Genomic DNA, 11,902 nt, shown 5'->3' on the forward strand with positions numbered 1-11,902 from the left:
TGTCCAGGTCTCTCTCGAGCCATGCGCCCAGGTCTCACTCTCTCTCGAGCCATGCGCCCAGGTCTCTCTCGAGCCATGCGCCCAGGTCTCTCTCGAGCCATGCGCCCAGGTCTCTCTCGAGCCATGCGTCCAGGTCTCTCTCGAGCCATGTGTCCAGGTCTCTCTCGAGCCATGTGTCCAGGTCTCTCTCGAGCCATGTGTCCAGGTCTCTCTCTCGAGCCATGTGTCCAGGTCTCTCTCGAGCCATGTGTCCAGGTTTCTCTCTCGAGCCTTGTGTCCAGGTCTCTCTCTCGAGCCTTGTGTCCAGGTCTCTCTCGAGCCATGTGTCCAGGTCTCTCTCTCGAGCCTTGTGTCCAGGTCTCTCTCTCGAGCCTTGTGTCCAGGTCTCTCTCTCGAGCCTTGTGTCCAGGTCTCTCTCTCTCGAGCCTTGTGTCCAGGTCTCTCTCTCGAGCCATGTGTCCAGGTCTCTCTCTCGAGCCTTGTGTCCAGGTCTCTCTCGAGCCATGTGTCCAGGTCTCTCTCTCTCTCGAGCCTTGTGTCCAGGTCTCTCTCTCGAGCCTTGTGTCCAGGTCTCTCTCGAGCCTTGTGTCCAGGTCTTACTTGAGTCCATGTCTCTCTTGAGTCCATGTCTATCTTGAGTCTTGTGTCCAGGTCTTACTTGAGTCCATGTCTCTCTTGAGTCCAGGTCTCCCCTTAAAACAAGACTAACCTGGTTAAATAAAAGGTTAACCTGGGGGCAAGGTGCACAAGACCTGGGCTAAATACCATGTCAGGTAACATGCAGTAATCACACCTAAACCTGGGCTAAATAATATGTTATGGATCATACAGTATACACACCTTAACCTGTCCGTGTCCAAAATGTGTTAGTGTGTGTGTGTTACAGTACGACTGACTGTCTGTACCCGTGTCCAGGTGAAGACATTTAATGAGGGCTGTGTGATGGTGAGGCAGCGAGCTCTGGAGCTGATATCTCACCTGAAGAGAGCCGACTACAGCAAGCCCACCCTGCGCTACCTACTCTGTATCCTACCCTACCTAATACACCTGATCACACCTCAATGTACCTTTACACATTTAATATACACACAGTCATCCCCATACCTGTCTGACCAGTGTTGTCTACCTGTATTGTGTTGTATTGTGTTGGTGTTGACCTTGACTGGTTGTGTAGATGGGGTGAAGGGCAGTGGGAAGACCATGTCTCTCTGTCATACTGTCCACTACTGCTCCACACAGGGATGGCTAGTACTACACACACACACACCGAGACGGCATACACACAGACAGACAAAAGAATGATGATAATAATGATTGTGATAATAATCTCCTCTCTATAGCCCACCTGTAGGTGAAGAACTGTAAGGAACTGCTGCCCTCCTCCTACCACGCTTCCCGCTTCGACCAGCCAGTTCATGCCTCCAACTGGCTACACACCTACAGATCCACCAATGAAAACTCTCTCTCCAAGGTAGCTCCTCCTCCTCAGACTGATAGTGGGCGCCAGGTACATGTTGCCTGCAGGAACAGATCTTGGATCAGCTTTCCCTCCCCTAATCCTAACATAAGACATTAGAAGTAAGGTATGTATGGAAACTTGAGGTGTGCTGTATGTGTGACTAGTGTATCTCTCCTTGTGTTGTTGTTTTAGATCAAGTTGAGGCAGCGGTATGTGTGGACTAAGAGAGAGAGAGCACTGAGGAGGGTCGGCCACTAGGAGAGCTGGTGGACATGGTGAGTCCAGCGTCAACGTGCCCTTTATTAGTCTGGGATCCAGTCTTGCAACATGATTGGTTCAGTGCACTTCTCTTCTAAGAACCTGTAATGAAAATGTTATGATTAAAGGTTTGACTAAATGATTTCACCCTGAAAATGTATAACCGAGTGATTATAAGATGAAGGTACTAATGTGTGTGTGTGTGTAGGAAAAGTTTAAGCTTAAGGATTTAGCAATGTAAGCAAGACATTCAAGGAAAAAGGGGAACTGTTAACAGACAACTTGTGACCACTGTGAAACTAATAACAGGAAGAAGGTCTCCCCACCCTGGGAGGGGAGAAACCTTTAGGCTTACAGTAGATTATGTAACATGGGGCAGGATATGATAAGCAATGTATGTGATGGAGAAGACTTGTGTGCTTATTTACACAGTGTTAAAGAAGAGGAGGGGGCATCTGTAAGGGGTATGACATATGATATGACCAAATGTTAGGTATAAAAGGCTGTGTACATTGTATGATATTCAGAGCTCTCGTGAATAAACTTGGTTGACTATTGTAGGCTGGGCCTCCGTCTGTGTCATTTAACCAGAACCTTACAAACTCTGGGGTGCAGACTGAGTAGTTTAATTGAAGTTCAGTTTATGAACATTGGGAACAAAATTCTCATAATAATTTGGTCCTTCGAGCCGGATTTCAATACCTGCCCCTGTCGTCCAAAGGTGACACGCCGAAAACCGTGCACGGGCGGGTCTTTGACCCGTAAATTAAAGACCTGACCCCTGACGTTGGGGTTCCATAACAGGCCGGCATATATCTAAGGTCGACAGAGACGGTGACGGAATCCAACCAACATTGCTTTTCCCAGCCTACAAGACGAAGATCAGTAAATCTTTATTCACGAATTTGGGGGAATAATTTAAGGTATCTTGGATTTGATGTTCTAAATACTTGGAATTTATCAATAATAAGAGCTTAGTTATTCTAAACAGATTCACTAAGGTGTTTTTATTTTGTGTATTAACAAAATCGATAAGGGCGCAGGTCCGCAAAGACCTGAGGTACATGTGCACTACCATAAATTAAACTAGCTTAATAATTGAGGTCAGTGTTTTCTTTGTGAAGTGGCCGAGAGGTTATTAAGAAGGGATATAAAATAGGTGCTGTGAGATAGGACGGTGATTTTGTGCAAATAGGATAACTTAAAGGGTTAATTAACGAGTGGTAAATTAGCCATAGATCCGAGTCAAGAGACATACGTAAATAAAATCCTAAATTGAGGAGAGGAGAGGATATAAAATAGGTTTTGAGAGATAGAATTACCGTCCTATGCGAACAAGATAACTCCGATGGTCAATTAACAAGAGTGAATTAACCATAGATCCGATTCAAAAGACAACACTGAAATAAAGTCCAAAAAGGAGGAGAGGCAAGAGCATTAAATTAAACGGAACAAGGTAAACTAATTGTAGATCCAAATTAACAGAGTGTAATTAAATAAAACAAGGTAAGATAATCATAGATCCAAATTAGTAGTCGTAATAGAACAAAACCAGGTTAAAATGGGAAGTAAAGGGTCTAAGGGGCGTGGAGAACTCACAGGCGATAAGAGATATATGGAGCTAAAAGATAAACGGAATGTAGATTATGGCCCAAAATGGAGGAAGAAATATGGGTTTGAGGGTCGCCTGGACGTAGATAAACTGGAGTCTATGATTAAACGGATGCATAAGGAATGTGGGAGAGATGAGAACAAGCCGAAAAAACAAGGTTTGAACACAGCTAGGGTCTGGCTTTCAGAAGCCAGAAAGAGGGTGGAAGGAGAGAAGAAAAAGGAAGTCATAGAGAGCCAAGAAACACTACCCTCCGCTCCTCCAGCCGAAAGAATAAGCCAATCGGGTGGGGGTGGGGGTCAAAACCTATACCCATCGCTGGTAGACCAAGCGTGGAGGGGAAATCCCGATGATGAGGTGGTGGTGGTTCAGAGGAGAGTGCAGTTGCCGCCCCGGGTTGAACCTCCCCCAGCTTATGATCGAGGCGTGGGTGGTGAAGAGGTAGAGAGAGAGAGAGAGAGAATGAGAGAAATAGAAAAATAGAGAGGGAGAAAGAACAGGAACTGATTGTTGCAGCATCGAGGAAAGTAGAGTTGGAAAGGGCATGGGCCGAGGCTCAAACAATAAAAGATAGAGAAATGTTGTGGAAGGGAAAGTATCAAGCACATTCTCCAAGGCAGAACCGATCAGGACTACTCAGGAGAACATCAGACACAGGAGAAAGGAATAGACTAAAACCAAGGAGGGAGTTTCAGTATTATAGTGGGGAAGAAGACAGTGGGGAGAGAGAAGAGCAGTATCCCCTGATAGAACTACCCAATCCCCAAGCTGGGGTGGGGGATAACGAACCTACTGTTCGGGTCTACAGGCCCTGGACACAGAGAGATATAGAGAAGGCAGTGGAAGGGATTCCCCACCCTAAGACAGGAATGGCTGGATTTGAGAGAGATTTGAACGGGCTAGCGTCCAGTTTTAGATTAGACACAGGGGAGATAGAGAGAGCAGTCAGAACCATTGTAGGTAAGGATTGGTTCGCCGTGCGTGGGGCGTGGGTGCCCACGGGGCAGGACGGGAACGTCATTCAGTGGACCGAGGGGCCAGGGGATCCTTTTAGAGCTAAAATCACGGAATTATGCGCTAATCTGACGGTACATTATCACCGACATGCCGATTTCTCCAAGATAACTGAATGCAGACGGAGATAGTGAGACGGTCAGCCAGTACCTAGAACGGTTAAAGGATGTATTTAACGCCAACAGTGGCACACCAGAACCTCCCCACGGGGGAGACCAAAACACCCCTTATCATCAGCAATTAAAGATAGCCTTTTTGACAGGGATGCATCCTGAAGTAAGTAAGGAGGTGAGGAAAAATTTGGTAGGATGGGGATTAGCTACCCTGGCGGAGGTAAAAAGATATGCTGTCCACCATGAACAGCATGCACAGACAGAAAGGAGGAAGAAAGAGAACAGGAAAGATGCATTTCCAATGTCAGTTTTAGAAGACAAGGTCATGGGAGGAAGAGAAAGAGAGGACAGGACTAGACCAGACGGAAAAGGAACGTCAAAGGGGGGAACTAGAAAATGTTACAATTGTCAGAAAGATGGGCATTTTGCTAGAGAGTGTAAGGCCCCATGTGAGCATTGTGGTAGGACGGGACATAATCACCGCGATTGTAAACAAAAACCAAAGTGTAAGGTAGATAAAAAGGGAAAGACGCCCAAAACCTCATTCAGAGGACGAAGACGATGAATCCTGACTAGAGAAGGACCCTATGACAGAGAACGAGACTGACTGGACAAACTGGTATGGAGGGCCTGACAGTGACGATGGAGAACTAGATTTAAAACTGAGTATGTCAAATAACTTAGATTTTGAATGTGAAGTGTTTGAATTAGCTAATGTGGATCTGGCCTTGGCACAGGAACAGAAACCGTTTTTAACTCTTACAGTATTGGAAAGAAAATTAAGTTCCTATGTGATACTGGTGCTTGTAGAACAGCCATATGTAATGAGGATGCCCCCAGGGGGATTGCGTCATCAGGGGAGAAAATCATTGTACGATCAGCAACGGGACATCAGTGCATGGAGAGGCTATCCGCTCCTGTAACACTGAAACATGAGGCGTCTGGGGGAGAAGCTACGGTTCCCGTACTGATATCTAAACTTTGCCCAGTTAACCTCTCTGGGCTAGGTGGGACATTTGCGTCCCACCCTAGTCAACAGCCAGTGGAATCCCGTGGCGCGAAATACAAATACCTCAAAAATGCTATAACTTCAATTTCTCAAACATATGACTATTTTACACCATTTTAAAGACAAGACTCTCGTTAATCTAACCACATTGTCCGATTTCGAAAAGGCTTTACAACGAAAGCAAAACATTAGATTATGTCAGCAGAGTACCCAGCCAGAAATAATCAGACACCCATTTTTCAAGCTAGCATATAATGTCACAAAAACCAAAACCACAGCTAAATGCAGCACTAACCTTTGATGATCTTCATCAGATGACACTCCTAGGACATTATGTTATACAATACATGCATGTTTTGTTCAATCAAGTTCATATTTATATCAAAAACGAGCTTTTTACATTAGCATGTGACGTTCAGAACTAGCATTCCCACCGAACACTTCCGGTGAACTTACTAAATTACTCACGATAAACGTTCACAAAAAACATAACAATTATTTTAAGAATTATAGATACAGAACTCCTTTATGCACTCGCTATGTCCGATTTTAAAATAGCTTTTGGGTGAAAGCACATTTTGCAATATTCTAAGTAGATAGCCCGGCATCACAGGGCTAGCTATTTAGACACCCACCAAGTTTAGCCCTCACCAAAGTCAGATTTACTATAAGAAAAATGTTATTACCTTTGCTGTTCTTCGTCAGAATGCACTCCCAGGACTTCTACTTCAATAACAAATGTTGGTTTGGTTCAAAATAATCCATAGTTATGTTCAAATATCCTCTGTTTTGTTTGTGCGTTCAAGACACTATCCGAAGTGTAAAGAAGGGTGACGCGCCCGACGCGTTTCGTGACAAAAAATTTCTAAATATTCCATTACCGTACTTCGAAGCATGTCAACCGCTGTTTAAAATCCATTTTTATGCCATTTTTCTCGTAAAAAAGCGATAATATTCCGACCGGGAATCTGTGTTTTAGCTCAAAGAGAGAGAAAATAAAAACATGGGGTCGCCTCGTGCACGCGCCTCAGTCTCATTGTCCTCTGATAGACCACTTACCAAAGGCGCTAATGTTTTTCAGCCAGGGGCTGCAAAGACGTCATTCAGCTTTTTCCCGGGTTCTGAGAGCCTATGGGAGCCGTAGGAAGTGTCACGTTACAGCAAAGATCCTAAGTTTTCAATAAAAAGAGTCAAGAAGCCTAAGGAATGGTCAGAGAGGGCACTTCCTGTACAGAATCTTCTCAGGTTTTTGCCTGCCATATGAGTTCTGTTATACTCACAGACACCATTCAAACAGTTTTAGAATCTTTAGGGTGTTTTCTATCCAAAGCCCATAATTATATGCATATTCTAGTTTCTGGGCAGTAGTAATACTCAGATTAAATCGGGTACGTTTTTTATCCGGCCGTGTAAATACTGCCCCCTAGCCCTAACAAGTTAACTCTGGAAATTCCATCTGTTTCTTTCCACCCCATGTACAGTATGGAACAGTTTTCAGAGTTCCCTAGAAATGGATGTATTGGTGCCTTTTGGGCATTTCAGTGTTTAATGAGGACCTCTGCTGAGGAATGTGATTGTTTTTCATGAGTGTGTTCCTTGTATATTTATTTTCTGGTGTATTTCCTATGTGTCATTTGTTGTGTAATTGTGAGATGCAGGGCTCCCTTGCAAAAGAGACCTTGGTCTCAATGGGACTCCTTGTTAAAATAAAGGTCCAAAATAAATATTTGATTGTCATTTACACCAACGCCCCTACAGTATATGGGTCTCTCTCTGTCCCTCTCTTTCCTCAGTGTGGCGGGGTGGTCATCGCCACTCTGTCTCAGACGGTGTCTCTACGCCCTGATTAAAGTTATTTTATGTCCAGTCCCAGTCTAAACTCCAGCTCTTTGGTGTCTTTAGATCTGGGCTATTAGGGTTAAGGGAAGGGACTAAGGTAATGACCTGTAGACACAGCCGACCCACGGTAGTTTACTGTCAATCTGAGAGCCATCGTCATCAAGCCTCAGGGTGTCGCTATTGAGCCTGCAGTCAGAGCTCAAACAAGCCAGTTAGTTCAAACAAATGCAGCTTTCCTTTTGGAAGCACAGGATAGAGACCCAGTGGTCTTCCAGTTAAAGAAATTGAAAAAAGAGGGTAGAGCAGAGCGCCCTGTTGAAATGCAAACAGACGAAATTCAAGCCATTCAAACAACTGTGGGGAGGCATTACATGTGAAGAATGGGGTGTTATGGCTTGACAGTGGTGATTTTAACATGTAAATATTGGTAGGGCAAAAATAAGATATGTACATAAAACGAATATGCATCAAAACCACTACACTACAAATTGAATGCACCAATGCAAGAAATGAGTTTTGAGCCACACAAACTTTCTAACATTTGGGTTATGATCAGTTTATAGGCTAGTTACTTCCCCTATATTTAGCTCTTAGTGCACTAAAGACCACAGGACTTTAGCATTTACTTTTAAAGTGTAAAGTGTATTTTACGTTCAGAATCAAATTCAGCATCGGTCTGACATCAAACATCAACAAAGATACGTCCTAACTAGCTAACGTTAGCTACCTCAATACAGCTGCTAGCCACTGCTTCCATCCAAACAACTCTGGATGAATCTTCAATTTTTTTGCCATGTCCTTATGTAATGTTGAGTGGCTAATGAGCACCACGAGAAGTTTTCTCTGTATTTCTTCATTACACAAAGTTTGAAAAGGATTTGCTAGGAGATAGTCGACATGATTAGAGCAAGAGAGAGATATCCTGGAGGGCCACAGTGTTTGATCTAAAGATGACACCCCCAGGTATGAGGATAATGAATGGGTGTGGCTTAGTGAATACCAGAAGAAGAGGTTGTCAGCTTACTTTTAAATTGCAGAAACAACGGTCAGATGTGCTGTATGAAGTACTGTAGTACAGTGGAATGGGCCTTATTATTCCATCGTACACTATAACCTTACTTATACTCAAACCTTACTTTGGGGTTGTTTCAGAGCACAATAAACCAGTGTTGCCTAGGTTACCCTTCAGGAGAAGGGTGGAGGAAAATGGTAAACTGTGGGCTCCAAGGGATGTTGATGTGTCAGCTGAAAGGGAACTGGACACTGTCAGGACTGAAAGCTAGTCAAAGACACAGAGACATATACATCACAAACGGACGTAAACACTGAGATGCCCTGTGCACCTACAAGAGAAAGTGTCAAGCACCTGAGTCAATTGCAGCAGGTCAGGGGGTGGACCCCAAAGAACTGTTAGGAGCACTGAACTATATATTAACAGTTAGGAAGCCCGCTTGGCAAGAGGGTTTGGTTTTTAACACTGGTAACCATATACATTCAGAAAGCATTGACAAAGATTTTCATAATGCAGTCTATCACAGTGCCATCCGTTTTTGTTACCAAAGCCCCTTATACCAACCACCACTGTGACCTGTATGCTCTAGTCGCCAGACCCACTGGCTCCAGGTCATCTATAAGTCTATGCTAGGTAAAGCTTTGCCTTACCTCAGCTCACTGGTCACGATAACAACACCCACCCGTAGCACATGCTCCAGCAGGTATATCTCACTGGTCATCCCCAAAGCCAGCACCTGCTTTGGTCGCCTTTCCTTCCAGTTCTCTGCTGCCAGTAACTGGAACGAATTGCAAAAAATGCTGAAGCTGGAGACTTTTATTTCCCTCACTAACTTTAAACATCAGCTATCTGAGCAGCTAACCGATCGCTGCAGCTGTACATAGTCCATCTGTAAATAGCCCCCAATCTACCTACCTAATCACCATATCGTTTTAATGAACCTTTCTGCTCTTTTCCACACCAGTATCACTACTTGCACATCATCATCTGCTCATCTATCACTCCAGTGTTAATTTGCTAAATTGTAATTACTTCGCTACTATGGCCTATGTATTGCCTTAACTCCTCACGCCATTTGTACACACTGTATATAGACTTTCTTTTTTCTATTGTGTTATTGACTGTAAGCTTGTTTATTCCATGTGTAACTCTGTGTTGTTGTTTTTGTCGCACTGCTTTGCTTTATCTTGGCCAGGTAGCAGTTGTAAATGAGAACTTGTTCTCAACTAGCTTACCTGGTTAAAAAAAAAAATGTCAATAACTAACCCACACTAGGTTATTGTTCTATCTGTGTGGTCACTGTACAATGTCTCAGTGGGTTACATATATATTGTTTTATGTTTAGTCAGTTAAATGATGTGTTTCAGTCTAAGTTAATGTCAGAAATAGAATCCATGGATTATATTTACATGGGTAACGTAAACTAACGTGTGTATACGTTTGAATATCTCTCAGTCTATCACACAGTGTTATGCAAATGAGTTTCTGTATGTGACGACGCTGTCTGGGGCGCGCTGGGCCAGTCACTTTGAGTAGCGCCTGTGTGCGTTGGGTCCAGGTTGGTGGCTACTATATTCATCCAAATAAACCACAACTTGATTATTTCATGGAAATGATCGTCCCGAACTGTTTATGCTAGTTAACTAGCTACGTGAATTTCAGGCTTTGCAGGCTTGTTACACATTGGTTACAATACTATGGTGGGCAATGTTCCCAACCTTGTATTTGTCACTGGCGACCCCTAGCGGTAAACTACAATTTACATCGAAGTGACGTACCACAGTGCGCTTGTCATATGACTATCGAGGTCCATACAATTTTGGACAATCCGGACATAGCAGAGAAAATCGATCAGTTGGACATGTGACTCAATACTTGACGTGCACTTTATGACATGTCAAAGATCCTGATAAAAACTAAGTAAGAACGAACCTCTGATGCGCACTGGTGACAGTGAATGTTACAGTTGCGGATTAAAATGACACTAGCTAATGGACTAAAGGAGCCATACGTTACTCCGTATGTATGTAATGGAACTGAGAGTCATGACCAGGGGCTAGTAGGCTACAGCACCTGTCAGCATGCTGCTGTTATTCTCTGCTCTCTCTACAGATAGAATGCCATTGTCAACAGCACTCATCCCTCTCGCTTTGTTCATTGGAGTAGCAACACGATCCAGAGGTACAGTATGTTATGTATGGCCACTTTCACATGGGAACTAACTAACTAGTCGAATTAAATGTAGAACCAGCCATGACCATGTTTATAACTACTTAACACATACAGCTTTATGACACGTTTCTGAACTGCATTGTTTAAATCAGCATATTTACCACTGTCAGTCATGTCATTTATTGACGCTGATGACCCAAGACCCATAGCTTCCCTTCTCCTCATTTCCCTTATAAACGACCCTCTATAACCCTGTGTGTGTTTTCTCCCCAGGCAGTGATGAGTGTGTGGCCCGTAACTTTGGCCATGGCTCGGTGGTGTGTGAGTGTAACTCCACCCACTGTGACAGTATTGGGTCGGACACACTACCTGCACTGGGGCAGTTCCTGTCCTTCACCAGCAGTAAGGCTGGCAGCAGGCTGCAGAGAGGACAGGGACAGGTACAGAACAACAGCACTGGAGCAGGTGAGAATAGCCTGGGCTGAAAACAACAACCCCCACTAGCCCATGGGTGAGAAACAAAAAAAGACAAAAGCCTGCACACACTGTTACCCTTCAGGACCTGTACTGACCACCCCCTTCTCTCCCTCCCAGTTCTCAGGCTGACTGTGGTTCCCAACCAGAAGTACCAGAGGATCAGAGGGTTTGGAGGAGCCATGACAGACTCAGCTGCCATCAACATCCTGTCTCTGTCCCCCAGAACACAGGACCAGCTACTACGACAGTACTTCTCTGCTCAGGGTGAGAGGTCAGGGTGTCAGTAAGGGCCATAGCTATAATCATAATTACTAGAATAGTCCTGCCTATTTTATTTGAGTAAGACCTTTTATGTCAATGGGACAAACCTGGTCAAATAAAGGCTGAGTTAAGTGTGTATACTGCTGTTGCTTTGTGTTCCCGGTATTGGGTACAGTGTGGTGCGGGTGCCCATTGCCAGCTGTGACTTCTCAACCCATCTGTACACCTACGCCGACTCACCTGGAGATTACAACCTGGACAACTTTACCTTAACACCAGAAGACACTAACATGAAGGTGGTTTAGATAGAGCTGGAAACAGAGAGACTTTCTGTTCTTTGACTTGTTAGATTGTAAACATATCAAATTAAAGTTTATTGGTCACGTAAACAGTTTAGCAGGTGTTACAGCGGTGCAGCGAAATGCTTATGTTACTGGCTCCAAACACTGCAGTCAGATGTCAAACAATTAAAAGAAGAAAAAAAAAAGACACGAAATGAAGAACGTCCGAATCAAATGAACACCCTAAACAGCACTGTAGCAGTATCCAAATGAAATCCATACAGTATGTACACCACAAGCTAAACTAAGAATGGGATTTACAGCAGTGGTACACTACATGGCCAGAAGTATGTGGACACCACTTGAAATTAGTGGATTTGGCTATTTCAGCCACA

The 11,902-nt window shown here is 44.0% G+C and overlaps 1 protein-coding gene across 1 annotated transcript; it reads left to right on the top strand.

Annotated features, from left to right (window-relative positions):
- Window positions 1-1,649: 1,649 nt before the first annotated feature.
- LOC100196392 (glucosylceramidase beta) lies at window positions 1,650-11,695 on the top strand. The gene is made up of 5 exons (NM_001141421.2): window positions 1,650-1,734; window positions 10,429-10,497; window positions 10,762-10,953; window positions 11,083-11,229; window positions 11,402-11,695. The coding sequence occupies exons 2-5, from the start codon at window positions 10,434-10,436 to the stop codon at window positions 11,497-11,499; spliced, it is 501 nt and encodes a 166-aa protein (NP_001134893.1). The 5' UTR covers window positions 1,650-1,734; window positions 10,429-10,433; the 3' UTR covers window positions 11,500-11,695.
- Window positions 11,696-11,902: the final 207 nt, after the last annotated feature.

Source organism: Salmo salar, chromosome ssa02 (assembly GCF_905237065.1).
Source record: "Salmo salar chromosome ssa02, Ssal_v3.1, whole genome shotgun sequence".
NCBI lineage: Eukaryota > Metazoa > Chordata > Actinopteri > Salmoniformes > Salmonidae > Salmo > Salmo salar.

Excerpts from the sequence above, each read along its gene's own strand:
- LOC100196392 (NM_001141421.2), top strand. The coding sequence starts at position 10,434 with ATGCCATTGTCAACAGCACTCATCCCTCTCGCTTTGTTCATTGGAGTA. Across the intron at positions 10,498-10,761 it reads AGTAGCAACACGATCCAGAG|GCAGTGATGAGTGTGTGGCC; the intron begins GTACAGTATGTT and ends TTTTCTCCCCAG. Across the intron at positions 11,230-11,401 it reads ACAGTACTTCTCTGCTCAGG|TGTGGTGCGGGTGCCCATTG; the intron begins GTGAGAGGTCAG and ends TATTGGGTACAG.